Genomic DNA, 23,097 nt, shown 5'->3' on the forward strand with positions numbered 1-23,097 from the left:
TAATTTAGTTTCAGTAAATCAAATAATACCTCATTTTATTTTATTATATTACCTTTATTTAACTGCTATTTTTTAAGTCAACTTTAATTAATTATTTGACGTGAGTGGCTGAAGATAAGATTTATAATAGTTGTTGGATTCATAGAAAAGAAGATTGACCAAGAAGACATGATACTAATGAAATTTGAGTCCAACCATATAAGAGATTGACATTACTCTTTACCTAAAACCTTTAAGACTGAGCTAATGAGTCTTTCACTTTTATACAAGTTTTATTTTCTTATTTTTATTCAAGATAAACTTAAACTCGTATTTGGATTTCTAACAATAGTTTAGAAACTAATATCTACTGATCATAGTTTGCAGACGACAAATGGACACAAGTGATATAGTGCAAACTTAGGATTGCATGGAGAGTTTTATTGATTATTACAATGCAATTCTTCATACAAGTCACTCGTACAATTCTCTGGGAAGCTAAAACATACATACAGATTTGCAATAAGTTGCTACGATCAGATAAGTCTAAATTGAATACTCTCTTATTTCTTATGACAAACCTTCAATTTCACTAGCTATGTTAACAATTGATATGCTACTTGTAGAAACATCCCAAACAAAGAAAGTACTCACAACATACTTATTCCTCATTAGTTGAAGGCTTTGCACATCCACAAGCACACCCCTTACGCCGCCTTCTGCTATTTTTCCTCCCAATGCGAATAAAATCCTTCAGCAACACACCTGTTGTTGGTCTACAGATTCTGTTGTTGTTCTTCATATCAGCCAGTTTGAGCAGAATATATTGAATGTTCTGCACTTCAAACTGCAACCTTCCTATTTGCTCAGAACCTCTTCTAGCCTGTTCTGATAACTTCTTCCTTATCACTTGTACTTGCTGCTTTTCCAACTTTCTTGTGTTTGTGTCTGAAGGTGAGGCTGTGCACAGTTCAAAATCTCTTGCCAGTTGATCATACATGCCAATTTGTTGCGTGACGGCTTCCTCAACATCTTCTATGTGTCTTTTCACAGCTTCATACTCAATCTCGTTTACCTTGTTGCTTTTCTTCTTTGTCTCCGGCTTTTTTTTCAAGTCTTGCAGAGTCATTTTAAGAATGGCCAGCTTCTGAGAATCGGAGGCAAGCCTCTCCAAGATCCTCCTCTTGCCATCTTCACTTGTCTCTTTTCCAGTCTTCCATAACTCTAGCTTGTCAACCCCTAGTTCCTTCTCTCTCTCCAGTTCTGAAGAGTAATTTTGACATTTTTCTGAGTCATGCCATGTGATTACATCTTCTACCGAAGTAGAATCCAGTTTAGTATCTTCAGTAACATCATGCTGATCAGTTTCACATAGCTCAAGCATATGGTCATTGCTTCTACTGAGCTCTCTCTTACAATACTTGTTGTAGTCAGGATCATCCTTGTAGTTATCGAGAGGGATGTCTATCATTATCAACCGTTTTTGAGATTTTGTTCTCCATGCATTGTGGCCACGTGTGCTGTTGTCTTTCTTAATTTTCATCACCAGTTTTTTGTTGTCAATTTCTGGATAAGTAGCAGCTTCCAAATTTGAGTGCTCTGTCATTTCTGATACTGCTTCTGCTTCAACGTTTCCTGTCAGATTTTCTTGCTTCATACGTTTTTCAAGTTCTTCCATCATCAACTTCTCAACTCCTCTAATCCTTTTCTGGATGCTTAGCAAATCTTCAACCACATCTGGTATTAAAATACTTTCATTTCCTTTTAAACTTTGATGGGTATTTTCTTGGAGACAAGTCTCAGAGGCCACATCCTGGATAAACATTTAAGTAGAAAATGTAAGTGAACTACATAAGCTGTTTTGACAAGAGAAAAGGAGGAAAAAAAAATACAAGTACATAATATCTAGTTCAAAGAGGACGCTACCTTCTTCTCCCTGTTGCCTACAGCAAAAGAATTTTTGGTGCAAAGCAAGTAAGTGTGCTCTAGAGATGCAAAATCCTCTTTCAAAGAAGTAACTGTTGGAGTATATGCAGATAATTGCCCCTTCATCCCTCTATTCTCGTTTTCCAGTAAACTGATCCTTTCTATCATCTGTTCAATCACCAAGTCTTTTCCAGCACCTTCATCATCAAGTCTCTTGCAGACTCCAGTAAGTTCAGTGACCTTGCTTTTCAACAGTTCTTCACTAATTGATGAAATCTGAAGCTGCAAATAAAACGCAGCAGCCTCAGCCTCCCAAAGCTGGAATTCGTTTGTTTTGGCCAACAACTCAGAATTCAGTGTTTGCTCCCTAGCCTTGTGTTGTTCAACTTCCTGAGATAACGATTTCATCACCGACTTCAAGCTTCTATTTTCTTCATGAAGGTGTTCAATTTCTTTTTTCTTATTCATGCAATTTTCTGATAGATCAAGAATCTGCCTGTCAAGGTTTAATCTGGTCAATCTTGATTCTTCTTGATCCATCTTCAGCTCCTCAATATATCTGCAAAACTCTTCATTTAATGTCTCTGCAACCCTCAGCCTTTTTACCATTTCTAGAAGCTCTACATCCTTCTTCTCGAGAAGATTCTCTGAATTTTTAACTTGATGGCTTAAACGGCAATTTGCACCTTTTATTTCCTGCAGCTCTTTATCCATCCTCTCAGCAGACTCATTCAGATAAACATTCTCGGTTTCTTTCACCTCAATCTTTTTCCTTAACATATCAAGTTCCTGATGAAGGTCACTGTTTAAACGGCTAAGATTACTGCTGAGATATTCAGAAAGTGCTTTTTGCTCAATGATTTTGTCGGAGACAAGGTGTTCATAAACTAAGTTGAGGTTGCTTAGGGCAAGTACCTCTTGTAGGATCATGCTGTTTTCATCTTCAGCCACGGAAATTGCATCTTTTAGGTCCGAAACACTCCTAAGCAGTAAATTCTTTTCCTCAAGGATCTTACTATTTTCTTCCTGAAACAATTGATTTGTTCTTTGCAAATCATTCAACTCTGCACGTAGAGCAGCCAATTTGGACTTTGATGCATTGGCTCTTTCTTCTCCATTGGCCACTTCAGTCCTCAGTTGGCTGTTCTTCTCCAGGAGCTCAACCTTCTCTTTCTGCAACATTGCGTTCTTCTCTCTCAGGCTCTCAAACTCTTGCTGCATGATATTTTTCTCTGCCTCCATTTTTTCAATCTCAGATCGATTTTGCTGAAGGAGCTGCTGCTTCTCCTCTTGGCTTTTCACACAAGAACTTTTGAAGCTCTCAATGATGTTCAAAATATGCAATATTGGTATTTCCTCTTGCTTGGTTCCTTTGTCATTCCCATCACATGAGTCAATCTGAAGAGCCCCACACACTTGATGAATAGCCATTTTAAGCTTTCTAATTTCATTTAACAAAACCTCTTCTTCTATCAGTTGCATAAAGTTTTCGGTCTCCAACTCGGAGATAACTTTGTTACAAAATTTTGATGCCTCAACATGCTTTTCACATTCAGATATCAAGGCCAAATTCTTCTCCTCCAGATCTTCTATACAACTTTGCAAAATGAACATCTCGACATGAGCATTTACAGCTCTGTCAACTTCTTTTTCAAATTCTATCTTCCCCAAACGAAGTTCTTCCTGTAGTGCATGAAAAATATTCTCCAAATTTGTCAGTCGAACTTCACTTAACTGTTTATGATTAGCATGCTTTTCCGTTTGCACCAAAATTGAAGCATGGAGCTCCCGTACTTGATGGCTTGTGCTTTCTTTGTCCTTCTCCGAGTCGGCATATTTTTCTTCTAGTTTTGTGAACATCTTTTCCAGGTTACTTAGCTTTAACTCAACGCTTTCCAACTGAGATACTAGAATGCTTCTTTCGTTTAGAAGATCGTACTTCTCATCGTTTAACAACTTGCAAAACTCTTCCAAGTCACTTGATTTCGCCTTCAAACCTTCCAGCTCGAACTTTGAATCAGAGAGGGACTTCTCCAGCAAGGCATTCTTCTCTAATAGCTTCTGCATACTTTCCGTGACTATTTGTAACTGTGAAAGTAGAGCTGATTTCTCATCAACGACAGTGGATTTTTCTTCCCGGAGAACATGGCAAGACTCTTGAAATTTCTTCACTGTTGCTTTTAATCCATCCAGTTCATCATTTAAACTTGAAAGGGAAAATTCCATGAAGGCGTTCTGTAGCAAAAGTTCATCCATATCCTTTGACTTTTCACGAAGAGCTTCTTTCTCATTACGTTCCACTTTGCAGACCTCCTTTAGATTTGCGTTTTCGTTTTGTAAATCTTTCACAGATGCTGCAAAACCTTTAGGATCCAAACCTAAAGTCTGTAGTTGTTCAAGCATAGCATGGTATCTATTATTCAAGTACTGGATATCATTCTTTATTTGATGAGCTTCCTGCTGGAGGGCATCGTTTTCTTCAGAGTTTGCAACGAATTCTCGTTCGAGCTTCTCTTTGATCTCCTTTAATTTAGAGATTTCCATTTGCTGTCTTCTGAATAATGACCTAGTGGAAGAGAAAGTAAGTTCACTCAGCATTCTATTTTCTTCCACGCTCTCTTGCATTTCATCCTTAAAACCTGGTTTGGAAAGCTCCAAGTCCTTCAACAACTGAAGCCCATATTTAAGCTCCATAACAAGAGTTCCTTGCTCCTGTTGTGACTTGGAGTACACCTTTTGCAGAGTCTGCAGAGTGGATTCAATTTCAAGAAAGTGAGAGTGCTCTTCATGCATTAGAGTCTCCAGCCTCTCTAACTCAGCATGCTTCTCTAAAAGTGCCTGATCCTTCATGGCTATCTTCTGCAAGAGATTTTCAGCCTCTAGTCGAAGAGATTGATTTGATCTCTCCAACGTATCACAATTTTCTTCTGCAGCCTTAAGCTTTTCAGCGCCTTTCTCAATCTCCCTGCTGAGTTTTTCGGAATTTTCTTGGGCACGTGAAATTTCATTCTCCATTTTAGATATTTTCTCCAAGCATCGATGGTAAAGGACAGCTAAAGATTCTTTCTCTTCAGTTACTTCAGCAAGATTTTTCCTCAGTGCTTCAATTTCTGCTTCTGCTCTTCCAAGTTGCTCACTTAACATCCGGGAGTTCTCCTCAGCATGGGTTATCCTGGCTTCCAGAAGAGAGATCTTTTCAAGATTCTGCTTGTACTTAAGAAGATCAGCATCTTTCTGAGCTTCCAACTGGCCTAGCTCTTGCCTTAGCTTTTTTGCTTCGATTTCAGCCTTAGAATATTTCTCATCAAATTCCTTGGCGTTCATCTGCGCCAGAGATAGCATATTCTCTAGTTTAGCTATACTTTCTAGACACTGGTTGTACTGAACTTGACCAGCATCCTTCTCAGATTTTAGCTGTGCCAGGGCTTCCTTCAGAACTTTAGTTTCAATTTCAGCTCTACTCGCTCTTTCATCAAGGCCTCCTGCATTTTGTTGTGCCTTATTAAGATTGCTTTCCGTTTCAGATAACTTCTCCATACTATTCTGATACTGAAGAAAGATAGCATCCTTGTCAGACTGTATTTTTGCCAGGGCTTTCCTCAAGGTTTGAACTTCACCATCTGCTTTCTCTGAATGCTCAGCCTCAAAATATAATGCAGAAGGAACTCCTGGTGTGTGTGATTCAACACACGGTGAATCATCATTCAGCATGTATTGTGCTTGGTTGGGAAATGCTTCTGCCATGGTTTTATGGGCATGACGTAGCTCCCCCATTGCATGATCGTATCTCTCTGCTAGAGCACGGTATGCTCGGTAGAACTCCTCCACTAATTTCATGAGCTCCGGTCGCTTCTTGTAGTACATTTCTGCTCTCCTTGCAAATGAATCTGCTTCCTCATCAATGAGCTTGATCATGGTTTTCACTTTGGCATCTATGTCTGTAAAAAGATAGCACCACTTCAGTCAATGTACTAACCAAGATATGCATCATGGTCCCCCGGCCAGCATCATTTCCTTATTACTCGCACTTACATATGATAGCATCTTCCACAAAACATAACAGCCGAATTCATTATTTAAAAGATGTCTGCATCCTCTTTTGTTTATGTCTTCCTTTCAACATTGTTTTATTTCACATGTTCATATAATTTCTTAGATGGCATATTTTGCATAACTTTTAATGCCACAAAGTCGAGTCCAAAAAAATAAAATGTAAGAGTGGTTCAATCTTGGTTTGTGTATAGAACAGGCATCCCATGAAAAGGAAATATTTTCTTCGTATTCATATCCCTGGATTCGCTATGTATTACTATTATTTCAATTTTACAAAAGAGGTTACAACAAAATTTAATCTCATATCTGATGTACTGAATTTGGAGTTACACTTGCTTTTTACTTTTTAAAAATAACTGTAGAAAAAGTTTAAGAACCATATTCATATATACATACTCATCAACTGGTTTGAGCCTCAATATCCATCATTAATTTAAACGTAATGAATTCTGATTTAATGATTATGTTGGCATCCAAACAGCAAAATGAAAAGTGAATATATTATTCCTGCTGGGTAGTTGATGGCTCACACTTTTGTCTTTTAGAAGACTGGTGATGCTAAATAGACATAATGATTTTATTTTATGACAATATGATAGAGGATTTTTTTGATTTTGACACAATATGATATTACCAACCAACGATAGATCGGCTAAAGATGCTATAATGAAATTAGGCCATCTTAATCCTAAGTTTCTGAGAGAAAACTAACGGGCATCTTCAAAAAATTAAGAATGCTAATCATAGTTATAAACATATACACTTTTTCTATTATTTGATTTTTCTTCATAGAGAAAGAGAGAGAGAGAGGAAGAAGACACACCTGCAAGGTTTTCCTGAAGCCATTTTGAATTCTTTGGTAGGTGGCTATCCCACCACCAAGAATATGAGCGCCGGGACTCAGAATGAGACAAGGTTGCCATGACTCCAGCAAATTATGACAACACAAATAGTTTTGATTTGCCAAAAGCCTAATACTAAATACAGGCTAGACTACAAGATCATATATTTCCACCACAAGCGTCTTTCTAATTTGAGACTCTTCAGGACTGTTTCACCATTCTGTGTACCTATCATCAAATGAGTGTCAACATAAGTACATTTGATAAGGAGTGCTCCTGATTCATCAGATGTCCAACTTTATTCCCATGGCTTAATGTATATGAAAGTTGCAAACTCTTTCCGTTCTATTACCGGGCAGATTGGACACAGCTTTAGCTGATCAGTGAAAGGAACCTCTTGTTTCAGCTGCTCAGACAATTTGATATTGGGGAGAACTGCCACAAAGAAGAAAACTAGAAAGAGTAAACAAGAGGGTAACAGAATAGCCTGGTTGAAGCATCAATCCTTCACGATTATCAATTCAATTGTATTAGATAAAACAAATACTTCTTAATGCAAAAGGGTTCCAAAATCCAGCACAAATGCAATACACGTTTTCTAAATTTGGTATAGAAAGGATTGATGAAAAAATTGTCCTCAGGCAAGAGAAATTTCTATAATCAAAATATGCACTCATAAAAGACCAACAAAATGTCAGAGCAGAGGAAGTATACAGATAAAATATTAGGTAGGCGGATCCTAGTAAAAATGATCGATGATCATGAATAGTTGTTAAAGGAGAAAAGAGAAATGCACAGTAAAAGTTGCAGTCACGGAAAAGAAAGGGTGCATCAAAAGGTAGTGGTGAAGAAAAAAACGATTTATGAGTTGAGCAAAAGCCTGTATGAGATCATGTACTCACCAAGCGAATGATCTTGATTAACTACCACTTCAAGGAACAAAATACCATCAAAGGAAGCAAAAGGGTGTCTAGAAAAGCATAAAAAGTATGGTTCTTTGGAGCAATTGGGATGAAACAGAGGCGAGAAGGGTGGAATCTGAGACCTGGATCTTCACCAGCAGCTGTGATGCTGAAAACAGAACCCCCAGCAGCTGCAAAACTTCTATATTACCCCATTTTTCTCAATCTGGAAGACACAAAGTGGCAATCTTTGAAGTGGGGTATTGGCAATATAGAATTGTGTCGTGTCGGCTCTGACACATATGACTCGTCAACTGTAAAAAGAAGAGAATGTACAAACACAGAGCACGGAAAAGAGTGCTGTGGTTTAGTTAATAATCATGTTGTTTTGGAGAGATTATTATAATAATTAGCGATACAGTATCCTCTAAGGAAAGGATGCGTGCGAATGCATAGAAGAAGAATCTACCATTTCAACAAACGTTAATGGGATCCAAAATCATGATTATGTTTTAATCACTGCAATTAAACATTATAATTTATAAAATTATCCTATTCTTCAGGTTTGTGACACAGTCATGGATGGCATTATTATTCACCTCTCCTACCTTTGAAAATCCCAAACAAAAACAGTGCATATCATCTCCGGGAATCAAGGGATTTCTTTTTTAAAAAGAAAACCATTTTTTTAAATTTAAATTATTTATTTGTTGTATACATAAATACATTCACACGTTATTAAAGGAAAAAAAATGTTTTTCTTTCCTGCAATTTTAAAAAGACTTTCCTACTACACAAATTTGTCTATATTCGTGAACCATCAATTCTGGAAATTATAATTTTTAAATTATGTTCCAATGGTAAAAGATCTAACTAGGAAATATTCATATAAAGTTTCCACACATTTTTAAGAAATTAATTTATTATGGTATCAAATAATTCAATAAAATAATATGCTTTTTTAAATAATTATTTATGGATTATTGTATGAGACTAATTTGGTGAAATATTGATTTCTTGCAATCTTTTATTGTAAAATGCAAACCAAATATAAGAACTTTTTTTTTTAGATCCCCGAGAATTTACTAATATTTCCTTAATTTAAATAATTTTAAGATATATATTATTTTTCTTCCTCTAATTAATTTACTTGCGTCTTTTAAGTACAAACTATTATTAGATATAAAGTACTTGGATCCTACTGAAATATATGCATGTGGTACTTTGCAATCAAACTATTTGTACACAAGGGTACGAAATTAACTGTAATTACCATTAACTTTATCATGAGGAAGGTTAAAACACAAAAAATTGTCCGATTATTTAAAACAATGTTATGATTAGTTTAAATAATTATTTATGGATTATTGTATGAATAATTTCATTTATTTACTGGTTTTCTCTCCATTAGAAGAATTAGTCTCTTATCCCATGAAATTATAAATTTTACAGGCTTAATAATTTCATTATATCCATTGCCGTTGAAAGGTTGATAAGTTAAAGCTTTAGAAGGGTAGTTGGTTTTCATATGAATTTCCTAACGAGATGCAAACATGAAAGTGTTCGATTATTTCGGTAGATATATCCGTTAGAAATCCAACATAGATCAATTAAATAATGTAAGACTAAATCATAGGAAAAATATATTTTTGACATACATAAATTTTTCACTGTTTATTTCACATTATTTCTTTTCATTTTTTTATAAAAGAAAATACAAAAATTTATTTTTTTATGATATTTTATTCTTGTTAGTTAAATAAATGTAAAAGTGTGTTATTCTACTATTATTCTCATTTATAAGTGGATGTAATTTTATGTGGAAGTGTGTTATTCCTATCCCACTTGCGCATCCACTCGAACAGCATCCACTCTTTCCCAACTCTGAGACGACACGAGCCCTAGAATAGAAAAATCCCCAAGTTGATTTTGATTTCTCCCTTCCAGAGATGTTTCAGCAAAAAAAACATTAAGTTTTTCCAAATTTTCCCTCTGTTTAATTAATTTCAGCATGGATTATACTATATTTACTTCACTCAAAATTTCTGAGTATTAAAAAATTGCATTCACACACGCCACGTCACGCACTCCTTAACGCCGTTTTCTGAAATTGACGGAAAGTATTTATTTGCATCAAATTAACAAAAATAAGGATCTAATTAAGACTTCAAATATAACAGGGACCTATTTCAAATTTGGGACGAAAATAGGGACCTGTTGAGACATTAAACCTAAATTTATATTATAGTGTTCTGATTTTCAACCTATTGATTGTTCTTCACATGGAATTAATAGGTTGTAAGTAATGTTTAATGCATGTGTTGGACATGGTTAAAGTTGTGGCAATGATGTTTGTTTCTTGCGGGGTTGAAAGTAGAAATAATGATTAGTTGCTTCCAGCTACGTGTTTTTTGTTTTTGACCGAACCGACAATAAATGGGGATTGGATTGGAATATAAAGTTTGTAAGTTTTGGTGTTTCTTATATATTTCTTCGTATAGAATGACAAAAATTGGAATAAAGAAAAGAGGGATTCTAAAGTCAAAAGCTATGGTGGTTGGAAGAGTTTGTCTTTTGTAAAATACAATTATCAGACCTACTACAATGCAATACACATTACAAATAATTGTGGTTTTTGAAGAGCACACAAAAAAGTTGAATTTGCAATTCCATGACAGCTGAGCTAGTTGACACTATTTTTATTTTTTTGATTTCAAACCAGAATTCAGCATGTTTTTGTTTTGAATGATGTAAAGTAACGTAGAAGAATTCTGCATTCCATTTAAACTGGTACGGTACAGGTACATGTATAAATGGATTTGGAATCAGAAAGTTCACATTAAATGTACTAATATATAAGAAGATTTCGAAGATTTCATGTTAAGTAGACTTAGAGTAAATAAGTGGTTTAAATCTTATTTTATAAGTATGTTTCGTTAGATAATATCTAAAGTATATTATAGTAAAAATTGTTATTTATCAAATTATTTTTAATTTTTAGTCTCATATATATATAAAAAAGGTGTTTTAAAGATATTGATTAGAAACAATACAAATTTAAAATATATAAATTAGATATGTAAACTCTATTTTATAAGTTAGTTTCGTGGAGTTGACCTTACATGATGTATGTATAATGTTTGGTCAATCATTATAGACGACAAGGTCATTGAATCCTGTCAATCACCTTAAAAGTCGGATGTTTAACCAGATGATTAACACAATTATCCGAATGATAAGTCGTTGAGTTTGGATGACCACTTAATAAATTGTATAGTCATACATTATACCTGATGATCAACCAAATCATTCGGGTGACTAGTTGTTGAACCCATACCTGTCTGAGTTGAAACATTAAAATACTTTTTATAGATATCATCCAACCGGTTTAGACACACGAAAGATCTCTCATCAAACAAAACATAAACTTTGAATGACACAATAAATACCAGATAGTTAACCTTAACCCGACTCGAAACACACAACAAATTTACTATACTAAAATTTTAAATTAAAGATAATCTCATATCACTAATATACTAATATATGAAGTCATTCATGATTCAAAACTCGTTCAATTCACAATCTACTCTAAAAGAAAGGATGATAGTGAAGGAGTGTAATGGTATTGGAAGAGGTACTTGAAGGAAAAATGTTCCTTTTTAATGATTTATTTTGGTGGTAACTCTTGATTTGATGTTACTAGCCAACCAAAGTGAAATGGTTAGAAGAGAGTACTTGGAGAGGTTGGAAATGACGACCCACATGATGTGATTTTACTCCTTACATTTCCCATTCTCTCTAAACATCATTGGTTGTACGCAAACCTTTGTCAAGAACACACATATTTTGGTTCATTGGAGAAATTTAGGTTATCTATTCAACCTCTCTCTTCTTAATTTCAACTTCCAAGACCAGCCCAACTCTCACCAACCTCAAGACCTACAAGTCTTTCAATTTCCAAATCTAGAAGCCACCCACATTCAAATCTCCTTTTATCAGTTGTCAATTTGGAAGCCCTGATACTGCAGCCACTTCATCTTTCATGGCTCTTTTATTTTTTTAAGGGAGAAATCCTTAAAGAGATAGTATTATATGAAAAAATATATATTTTAACACAATTTTTTTAACAATTTTAATATAGTATATATGTTATTTTTTATTAATTAATTAATTATTTATTATTATATTGATATACTCTAAATTTAACGTATCATTGTTTTTTATAAATGCTTTTTCTTATATAATATTTTAATTTTGTCATTTTTATTTAATATAACACTTAGATTTATAGTTCATTATTTTTAACAATTTTTCTGAATATTTATATCTACCCTGAGGAGTAGATTTCTGGAGGGGAAAAAGATCTGATAAAACTTTACATTAAAAGTTATATAATATTAATAAAAGTACAAATACCATAACATTAAATTAATGAAAAATAGTAAATTAAAAATACAATTTTTAACCTACTTTTATAATTCCCAAAGACATATGTTGAAATTCCTATTTACATGGAAGTCAAAGGAGATTCTGTGAACTGTGATTCTAAGGAACAGTCAAAGCCAATCCCATATTCATTCAACATTCAACATAGCTCATCATTGGTCTACAGAAATTTATCGTATGTTACATAGTTTTTGAAACCTTATTCGATTCAAAATTTTCAATAATGTTGGTAGATAGAAAGATTTAATTAGTGTTAACTTAGGAAGGAACAATCTGAGGCAATATTTTGATGGTGGAGATTTCTGAAAGAAAGCTTGCGCACACCACGAACACTGAAACAGTGAAGTCTCACCTCTCAGAATAGCTATTTCAACTAATCGATGAGTATGTATGAGTGAACCCAACCACCTTTTCTCTCAAATCATTCAAACCAAAGACACTTTTTCTGTAATGTGTGACTATGGTGTCCATCAAAACACTCAGAAGAATCCACAAAATCAAATAACTAAATTAGTAAATAGTTTTAGGGTGCTGAAGTGTATTTGCGACCACATATGTACTCTTTTTATCCGTGGAACTTTTAATTTACTTTGTCACACCGAAATATACACATACCATATATAACTAGTGTTGTCAAAACGGGTCACTTGACCTAATTCGATCTGATTCATTATAGGTTGATAGTGAATCAATTTCAATCCAAAATGATGTTAAATTCCAAAAAAATTAAAAAAATATATATAATACATTCCAAAATCATCTTAAACTCCAAATATAATTTAAAAGCAAGTAAAAACACAAAATTAGGTAGGTTGACGAATATACATTTTAGGTGAACCGAATTCTTAGTGAATCACGCTCAAAATTGAACGTATCAAAATTTCAATTTTTTTTCAACCTAACTCAGTCCGAACCATGATGAACCAGGTTGGATCATAGGTTTAACCTATTTTGACAACATTACATAAAACTATACATTAATAATTTGATAACGCAAATCTAACTAGAATAGACTCAACATATTAAACAAAAAATTTTAAATCTAATTTAATCTCACACAACCGATAAAGTTTGTATTCATGTATATATATATATATATATATATATATATATATATATATATATATATATATATATATATATATATATGACACTTTTTTGTTATAATTTAACATCATATTTGTTTCAATAAAAAGAGAAACAAATGTTTCAATTATAATACCCATTTTAGGAAAACTATCATGTCTTAGTTGTTAAAATGTCACATTTTGAAGGCGTAAAAGAAGACTGTGAAGTGCACTAGTTTCCTGAAAATTCTGTAGAAAGACAAGTTAAAAAGATAAGTTGTAGTCCAAATTTGGCTAAGCTTCTTTTTTATTCTCTATGTTTCAAACACCATTTTTACATGAATGATCAATGCAAAACTTTCTCATAAATAAATACAAGAACAATGAAAGAATAAAAAATATGGAGAGGTCAAAACTATCAAAGAGCACTTACAAATTATGAATTTTTTATCCTTATATTTACACAGATAATATGGTTTTTAAATTAGGTCAGAATTCAGTTATCCGATAATCAAATTCTTGTATTCGTTGCGGTCATTTTATACCAGAACACCAGTCAGAATTCGGTTTTTGAAAAACTGAATTTTGAAATGAATTATTTATTTATTTTTTTAACTTTTTCAAAAATTAAAATTGAGAAATAAAAAAATTAAAAAGATGGAATAATATTTATAGTTGTGATTGATTTTTGTAAAATTATATTTGAAAAATGTATATTCATTTAGGTAAAATAATTTATTTAATAGATATTTTGGTGTAACTAGTTAGAGAAATAAAATCAACTTATGAGATGATCGTAGGTAAAATTATTTCAAAAGAACTGAAATTAAAAATAAGGACTATAATTTCGTGTAGTAATAATTTATTTTAAATAAGGTAGTAGTATAATAAAGAAGATTGTGTAAGGTAGTGATACTTTGAGAAATATTATTTTGTAGTAATATTAAATTATGTAAAAGTAAGTAGTATAATTTACATAACTTTTTGTTTGTGGTAGATAAGAATAGAATTATTAATTTTATTTAAAAATTTTAATTTAAAGAGATTATTAAAATAAGGAAAAAAGTTAAGATGTGAAAAATTGTTGTATTAATATTTTATACGTGTTGTAATTTTTTGAATAAATAAAAAAAATATGAATACTTATTTTTTTGAAATGATTTACTTAATAATAATTAGGAGAGAAAAAATTGTTTGAGTTATAAATTTTGTTTTTAATAAAAGTTAGTAATAGATGTGTAGTAAAAAAAATAAAGAATAAGATAAGTTCAGGGAGTTCATTGAAAAAATAATTATTTATTTTAAAAATATTGTTATTTAGTAATATTGTATTTATTAAAAATTAAGAAGGCTTTTTTTTTTTGTAAAAAAATTGATATATTTGATAGAAAAATATTGAATATCAAATTATGAGTGTATAATTGTGTTCTAAACTTAATTAGATATTACATCTATTACTAACTTTTTTTTTAATGAAATTTTTTTATGACTAAATAATTTATTTCTTTAATTATTAACTTTAATTTAAAAAACCTATAAATTTAATTATTATTTTTATCTAATTTTAACTACAATCAACTAATTATTTATTTATAGTTTTCTAACTTTCAACATAAAAAATATTATTAAATAAATTTATTTAACCAAATAAATATACATTTTCCAAATTCATTTTTTTCTTCAAAAGAATACAAACAATAACAAAATATTACTACAATAATTTTACCTTATCTTAATTTATTTCTAATTTAGATTTTCTATTCTTTATTTTTAAATAATTCAAAAACTAAAAAAAAAAAATCATTTCAGAATTCGGTACTGATTTTCTGATGCAAAATGACCACAATAAAAACCGAAATCTGGCCTATTTTAGAAACCACTATCTATAAGAACAATATGTTACAGAGGGAATAACAAATAACAAAAGGATAATAATACTTTGATGACAATTTTTTAACAATATTTTAACATTATTTACGTGTTATTATGTGATTGATCTATATTGGTATTTATGATTATTATTATTGATTGTGGAATAATTTTGTCAATCATATAATGATACGTAAATAATATTAAAATGTTGTAAAAAAAATATTGTCAAAGTATTATTATCCATAATAAAAACCAAGCTGTGTTACTGTAGAAAAAATTCTATAAATTGTTGAATATAATAATTAACAAATCAAATCATAAGAGCTATAGTAACTAAGTTTTTGAAAAGTATTCATTTTCAAAAAAAAAAAACAGAACAGATTTGAAGTTAAAGTTGCTGGTTTTAAGAAACAAAAGCACTTGCATTTTGATAACACAGAAGAAAAAACAGCTATAATTACTGACTTAAGCATATTGTTATCTCAGTGCAGTTTAATTTAAATACATTCAGCTATAACTCAATAAGAGCACACATTCCATGATTCAAGCAACCATACTAATAACTTAGCTGAAAATTAGGAAATAGCAAATCCATTAACGTTAAGAATAGATTCAAAACAAAGCAAATTGACTTACTCAATAAAACATATATGAAAGCTTCTTCAAGTTATAAATGTTTTCAAATAACTAACTGATAGAACTGAGATCAAGTTTACAAGAGATGCTTTTATGATGTTTCCTATTCTCCTATTTTTAAAGAACACTGATTCGTACATATTTCTTAATAGTTTTAGCTATGTTTTGGCTGTATATACAATACAGAAGTAACATGGAATGTATGTTGCAGTGTAGTATGTTTTGAAATGGAAAAGTTTGTGGTGATTATTAGCTATAGTTTTTTGCAATGAATTCAACAATTTATGCACTTGACAGTCACAAAATTTCAGTCTTCTGTTTATACCTGGAAGTCAAAACAGACAGTAGTAGGCTTCATATGACTTGGAACCGGTTGATTCCTGTCCCAACATTGGTTAAAAACTATAAATCTTGTTTGGTTGATGAAGTTACAATTAACATTCTGGGACAAATCAACAGCTTATATTAAGATGCATCCTCAGGAACTTAATCATAAAGAAATGGCCAAAATCATAAAGATTAATCCCCGGGAATGATTATAACTATTACTTAAATAGTACATTATCCAAGGAATGCAACATATTATTACCAAAGTAAAACGGAGATCAATATATATAAAAAGACTAAGGCGTGGCTTCTATTGCAACAAACTAAGAACATGATTAACAGGGAAGAGAGAGACTAACTTAGAACCAAAAAAAGACACCATTCTAAGGGTGAGAGGTGAGAGAAGGAAATGAAGGAATGGATTGTAATATCAACTTTCTGCCACCTCTGCGACTAGGAGATGATCCCAAGTCACAGCTGGGAGAGGAGATCCTCTTGCCATTTGGAGAAGAAGTTTTAATGCATGTGATAGGAGAGGTATCACCTAGGAGAATATCCGGCATTTCATCATCTGGGACAGTTTGAAAATGCTTGGATTGAGACCAAAGAGAGTTTGTTTTCCCAAGCTTTTGGCTGGCAAACAATGCAGAGCCTGAGATGGTGGTAACGAAGGATCTTGGTGCCTTTCCCTTTGATGAAAAGGGCAGCGGAAGCAAAGGCCTGTCTCATGGAAATGAAACAACATCAATCAATAAGAGACATCGTTTTTGTTCATCATCTCAACTGTACAAAAGTCAGCATTTCAAACCTGGAGAGTCGTAATGGTGTTGACATAGTAGCAGAATCCGGATGATCTTCGGTGTTCTGAATTTCAGTTTTCTGTGAAGCTTTCTCTGCCATAGCCTTGTCAGTTGTTTCCGTTTCTTCTTGCTCAGTTTCTATGCTTACAGGAGCAGAACCTGAACCAAAAATAAGGAATTGTGTCAATTCATAACAAGCCAATTAACAACAGGAATATTATTTACCATTCAAGAAACAATCGAAATGCTGAATACATTTCTAACTAGTTGATCCTGACTGAAAACTTACCATCTTTTCTGCCGAAAGCATTCTTGCACCCTTCGCATCTACACCCAATGGAGCAACCGACACCACCCTTTTCAAATCAAAAAAACCATTTTTAATTCATATTATAACTGAAATTGAAAGCATACAAGATGGGATGATGATGGACAAGGGTGCAGCAAACCTGATAACATTCACAGTATTTCTTTAGGCAGCTGGATTTTTTGCAGTTGCATCCTCTTTTGTGTCGTGCTGAAGCCGGAGTTTTATTTGGATCCTCCTGCAAGAAGATATAATTAACACCCAATAAAAGGTGGTTTAAATTGCACACGTGGAAAACTGAGTTTATTTTCTAACCCCAATTTCAGGAACAGAATCAGAACTTCTGATGACTTTAGGAGCAAATGCAAGAGGGTTTCGAGATTCAATCTGCTTGCGAGTTTGAAGAACAGTGTCTTCATGAACAGGTTTGTTGAAGCAATCCTGACAGGAGCAGGGTTCTATGCAGTAGACACCAGCAGCAAAGCACTCGCAGTAACTGATACAAAAAGAAAAGGTAATAAATAAGGTCAATTTCAAATTTTAACTACGTTGAGGTCATTTTCTTTTCCTTTCTTGGTTCTCAAGCCTTTCATGCAATGAAAACTTCATGAAGTTAGGACATTAACCAATGTACCATATTCCAATTCTGCAACCCAAGAATGAATATAATAACATTCTTTTCAAACTTACAGCTTCAAACACTTTGACTTCTTGCAGTTGCAGCGTTTACAGCCCTCAGTTTCTCCAGGTGTCTCCAACTTACGCCTGCAAATCAAACTTGATATGAGACTAATGAAGAAAGGAAAAGTTCAAAATAACGAAATGCACAGGTAATCAACAACTGCACTTGCTTTTTCTTTCTTGGGCTATTCTTATTGAAGTCTTCACCAGCCATGTAAACTGATGGCTGGGAACAATCTTCGGTAGACTGAAGCACATTGTCTGATGAATCCAAATCTCTTTCAGATGATACAGGTACCAACGGTAGATGCTGCTGTTCTTGGCTTGTAGAGATTTGCAAAGAAGTAGAGTTGGGAAGACTGAGATGTCTTCCAGAAGACAAATTTTCAATTTGTATGCCCTTGTATTCTTTTAAGGCGGCAAGTGCATTCAGGTGTAGACCAATTCCCTGCAAAATCCCCCTCTGAAAATTCCCGTTGAGTTTTGCTGGAAGAAGTTGCTTTTCATTGGCAACATTCCTCTCATCAGACTCGGATGTACTTGAACTGGCTTTTGAATTATCATCAGAGTTCTTCTTTTGCACATTGGCCATCTCAAAGTCCAGACAACGCCTCCGTATGGCACGGTGCGTGACAGAAACAAGCTGAAACCAAAACCCAAGAGGATCATACACTTAAAAATGTGGAAACAGTGCATCATTGTACAGTTGAATTTTTTCTGATGAGAAAAAAGTTAATTGCTGATATACATATTTCATACCAAAATCAAAACAACAGAGCCTAGAGAACCATGCCTCAAGACTTACAGATTTCACATGCCTACCTGATCATTTGCGTTCTCGTTATAATTGCTAGTCACCAAAACAACATCGGCAAGATTATCCCGTGTTTGATCCGTGTCCGTGGCTGCGATCGTTGGCTCAGAACAATGATCTCCAATTTCATGTTCAGAACCTGAAGCAACCGAATCAACAATGAACATTTTCCTACCATTATGGACAGCAGAAAGTGGCAGCACAGACATAAAATCGCTCAGTCGTATAGAAGGGTCCAACGGTTTGTGCATCAGACCCTTAAAAGCTTCTGCTTCACCTGGGGAGTTAAAGATTAGCATATCAGAGCCATCAGGAACTAAACTATCCCAGTAACAGTCTGGATCTTCACTTTTTGGCTCCATCTGACATATTTCCTGAAGATGAACTTCACTCTCGACTGAATCAGTTTTACACCCTTCCTGAACGTAGCCAACATCTGCTGCTGCCTCACCGGCAATTTCCAAAAGAGTGCTATCCTCATCATCACAGAGTGAGGGATCATAGCCAGGGCTACCGCAAGTGTCATACTTTAAAGTTTGCTGCGGCTCATCTGAGAATTTTATGTGCTCGCTAGATAGCTCAATTGAAGCATCTCCTATAGAAACCCTTTTTTCAGTGTTCTCCTGTGATTCAGTCTTGTTATGATGGGCACGTTTAGAATCTGCAAGAGTCTCTTCTTCTTCACTTGTGTGAACTTTATTTACATCTTCAGAAGAAACCTTAGGCTTCCATGTGCCCAATGGGATATGTCTAAAGACGAACAATTGGCAAGAACCGGAGATGGATCACTATATATATATAACTCGATGTTACAAAAAACGACATAAAAATCAGAAATTTTCGAAATTACCTTCTGAGGAATCTAGATTCCTTGAGACAGCTGACGTGGGGTGATGTGAAAACGGATGGAGGTGACGAAAAGCTCAGTGAATTGAAAGTCTGACTAATGGGAACAGACTTCACGGGCTTTATAGGAGACAAACTGTTGATATAATTGAAAACAGGTGAATCCTGCATATGGCAAATGTTAAAAAATATATATATATACTTTAAACTGGATAAATTCAAGGATAACCATGTATACACACAGGAATAGAGTAACTTGAGCTACCAAAAATAAAAATAAAAATGGAGAAAATCATTCCATAATTTGCCGACAACTACAACAAATCAGAATAATTTACAAATCATTCTTAACAGACCAGATCTGACAAGAATTACTCGTTGAACATTATAAAACACTACAAGAATGTACTACGTAAATTATATTAGAAACTGTTTGTGAAGTTTGTGGTGAAACATCATTCTTAAAAATTTAGAGCCAGTCAAAACCCGTTTTGGCGAATTAACCGTCTGTATGAATGCAAATGCATAAAATACATAAAAGAAAAGAAAAGAAAACTCGTGGAATTTTCTCAATTTGATGGCACGTACAAAACCTTGTTAAAAAACGAGTACAGCAACCCGCAAAGTTTAGACTTGTATCAACAAAAGCATGAGAAGAAGAGAGAAAAAGAATAGTAGAGCACTCCCACAAAAACAAAAAAACTGTAAAAATGACCTCTAAAATGAAGTTGAAGAAAGATCTAGAGAAATGAAACAATTCGTTCCAAAGAGAGAAACTTTGACACTATGACTTGAACAAAATCAGAAAGATAAGACATTTAGGTTAGATGGAGAAACGTTTGAAGCAAAAGAAAAGAGTGGAAGCGAAAATTGAGAAGAAAGAAAGTGCAGAATGAGTGGCATGCAGAAAAAAAGTAGAGAAAGGAAGTGTTTGACAAGACAGAGAACATGAAATTGAAGTGGTGAAGGTTTAGAGAAGGTTTAGAGAATGAAAGAAGAAGCAAACCTCAAACTTTGAGAGGGTAGCACTGATCTGGTTCCTCTCTGGGGTGTCCATATCAAGAATGGCAGCACCAGAACATCAGTTTCTCCAAATAAGTGGGGTGTGATAAGGAAACAAGAACAAGAAGAAGATGAGGATGATTCAAGAAGCGGGAAGGCGGGAGAAGAAAGATTTTGTGGTGGGGACCACAACCCCTCCTTCCACAGCTGTCCCTTCCTCTATCTCTCTCTTTCCTTTCTATTCTTTTCTTTCTTTCTTCTCTTTTGCTTCCTTCTTTTCTATTTTGTCGCTAAAGCAACACATATACAGTTAACCACCCACATCCTCTATCTGGATTTTCTCCTTGTTTCTTTCTACCCTCTCTCCTTTTCTTTTCATTCATTCAAATAATAACTGCTGTATTATGTTGCAGATGTTGTAGATCTTCCATAATCGAATGCCTTCAACCCTGTTAATTTCCGTCTGCCATAATCTTGTAACTGCTCCCAACTCATTCTATAAACAAAAAGTTTCTGAAAAAAAGAGGAAATTACAGTGATGATGTTTTGTTTCCATTTCAACACAGAATAAAAATCTTTTTTTTATTTTCTTACTACTATTTTTTTCATCATGCCAAAAACATCGTAAGACGTTCATAATATATTTACGTGTCCAACGTATTTATACGCGAAACCCGACATTTAATTTTCAAGCTATCTGAGAAACCATTCAATTAAGAAACGTTTCAGCCTCATGAAAATTCATGATTGACTATTTAATTCAATTGTGTAAAAATGTTTAATGAAGGTGACCAACTAGGGCAGACATGGTACAATTACTCAATAAATATTTGTTACCGTTTTGAGTTTCTGAAAATTATAGTAATAATTAAATATATTTTTTTCGCACATTAAAACAATATAAATTCTTTTTGACAGTGTTTTTTTAACGGAATAAGAGGGATTGAATATCAGACCTAACCGTAGCCGTTAAATTAATGACGACAAAATAAGCAGCGTCTATTCTGTATCAGATAAGATGACACTCTCACACTCACACGAATATGAAGGCATTTAATTAAGGCATTGCGTTTTAGCGCGCTGGGAATTTGAAAAGGGAGTGTTCTGGTGTGGGTGCGGCACATGGAAAGTGGTGAACACTCGCGTACATGCTACGCTGATCATGCATACCTGAATCTTGGAAAGTTGAAAGTCAATGACGTACGTACCTTCTGAAGTGTGGAGTACGCAACCCCATAACACGCACTTCCACGCATGGAATTTAGAATCCACCGTTCATTTAGATGACAACTAACCTAAGACGCTGTTCTCCGTTCGTTGGACCGTTCCGATCAAACTTTGACCAATGGAATTCCGTTGTCGTGTGCATGTCATCATATAACGTCAAATATATTTAATGTTATTAAATATTCAGTATTTTCTTTCCGGTGAAAAAAAGTTCATAATTAAATATTTAGATTTTTAGGTCCACACACTTATTTTGATTAAATAAACATTAAAAATAGTTAGAGTGAGTTATAACTACTAGAAAAATATTAATATAAAAAAATCGTTTTAATAACTTTTTTTACTTTCAAAACTTGCAAACGGAACTTTGACTGATAAATTTGAGTTCAATTTCACTTAGACAGTCTAAAAATGTTTTTTTTTATCATTTATAAAGAATATATTACATAGCAAATACAATCTTAAAAAACAAATATAACATCTTTCTGATTTGTTCAATGTGTTTTTATTTTGAATTTGGTAATTAAATTCAACATCCTGAAGTAGGGCTAAGATCTTTTCCTATTTTTACTTCCTAATTTTTTAATTATAAAGTTCTAAGAAAATATCTTAATCATAAAAATATACTCGAGGATGGACTACATTACGTGAGTTGCATAACCTTTCTATGTTATTCAATATTTTATATTAAAAGAAATCATCTTAAAAGGCATCACTAAATTATAAGTTTTTACTATAAAACTATATATTAATAACTTATTTGGTCTTCAGAATTATTACACAATTATAAACACGATTCCTAATAACTCTAATTATTAGTTTGACACTTCCAAATATAATTCAGTATTTCAAGCACGTAATTATTTTAATGAAAAGTGAGCAAGTGAGACACGTAAAATATACTTGGGCAATCTTTATACTTTGAAAGAAAATGTTTTTTAATTAACCTCTCGAAGACATGCTTTTTTTTCTTCTTCTTTCATTAAAAGAAAAAGATACAAAAGTAGGTATAGTATGAGTCATCATGTTTCGGTATATTTAATAGTTTTATATTATTTAAAAGTTAATATTTAAAAATTTAAATATATTTTTTTTATAAAATATCTTTTAAATATTGTATAATATATTTATTTATCAGTTAAAGAATCGAATGATCAACTAGTCTATAATTCCATATGAGTCTGTCACATAGATCGGACTAAAAGTCAAGTTAGTGTTAAGAATAATTACATTAACCCTAAGTTAGACTATTATCATTTGGGCCATAGACCAACACTATTAGAAACTCATCTCAAAATCTACAAATATAGGTTTGTGATATTCTTGTAGTTAATTACATTTATTACACATTTACTGTCAATATATCA

The 23,097-nt window shown here is 33.0% G+C and overlaps 2 protein-coding genes across 3 annotated transcripts; both read right to left on the reverse strand.

Moving 5' to 3' along the window:
* Positions 1-389: 389 nt before the first annotated feature.
* Positions 390-8,068, reverse strand: LOC124846409 (protein NETWORKED 1A-like). Of its 2 annotated transcripts, none has more exons than XM_088100515.1 (5): positions 7,846-8,068; positions 7,153-7,235; positions 6,782-7,028; positions 1,906-5,843; positions 390-1,792 (listed from the first exon to the last, which is right to left on the reverse strand). In XM_088100515.1, the coding sequence occupies exons 3-5, from the start codon at positions 6,879-6,881 to the stop codon at positions 641-643; spliced, it is 5,190 nt and encodes a 1,729-aa protein (XP_087956641.1). In that variant the 5' UTR covers positions 6,882-7,028; positions 7,153-7,235; positions 7,846-8,068; the 3' UTR covers positions 390-640. The 2 variants fall into 2 exon arrangements, with proteins under 2 accessions (XP_087956641.1, XP_087956640.1); XM_088100514.1 differs by having other exon boundaries at positions 7,703-8,068.
* An 8,171-nt stretch (positions 8,069-16,239) lies between these two features.
* Positions 16,240-21,109, reverse strand: TCX2 (TESMIN/TSO1-like CXC 2). The gene is made up of 10 exons (XM_047323663.2): positions 20,508-21,109; positions 19,506-19,666; positions 18,664-19,405; positions 18,012-18,484; positions 17,851-17,925; positions 17,476-17,656; positions 17,303-17,398; positions 17,143-17,209; positions 16,862-17,012; positions 16,240-16,773 (listed from the first exon to the last, which is right to left on the reverse strand). The coding sequence occupies exons 1-10, from the start codon at positions 20,556-20,558 to the stop codon at positions 16,437-16,439; spliced, it is 2,334 nt and encodes a 777-aa protein (XP_047179619.1). The 5' UTR covers positions 20,559-21,109; the 3' UTR covers positions 16,240-16,436.
* Between the last annotated feature and the right edge of the window lie 1,988 nt (positions 21,110-23,097).

The sequence above is a fragment of the Vigna umbellata genome, chromosome 10 (genome assembly GCF_029865625.1).
Source record: "Vigna umbellata cultivar VRB3 chromosome 10, Vumbellata_1.0, whole genome shotgun sequence".
Taxonomy (NCBI): Eukaryota; Viridiplantae; Streptophyta; class Magnoliopsida; order Fabales; family Fabaceae; genus Vigna; species Vigna umbellata.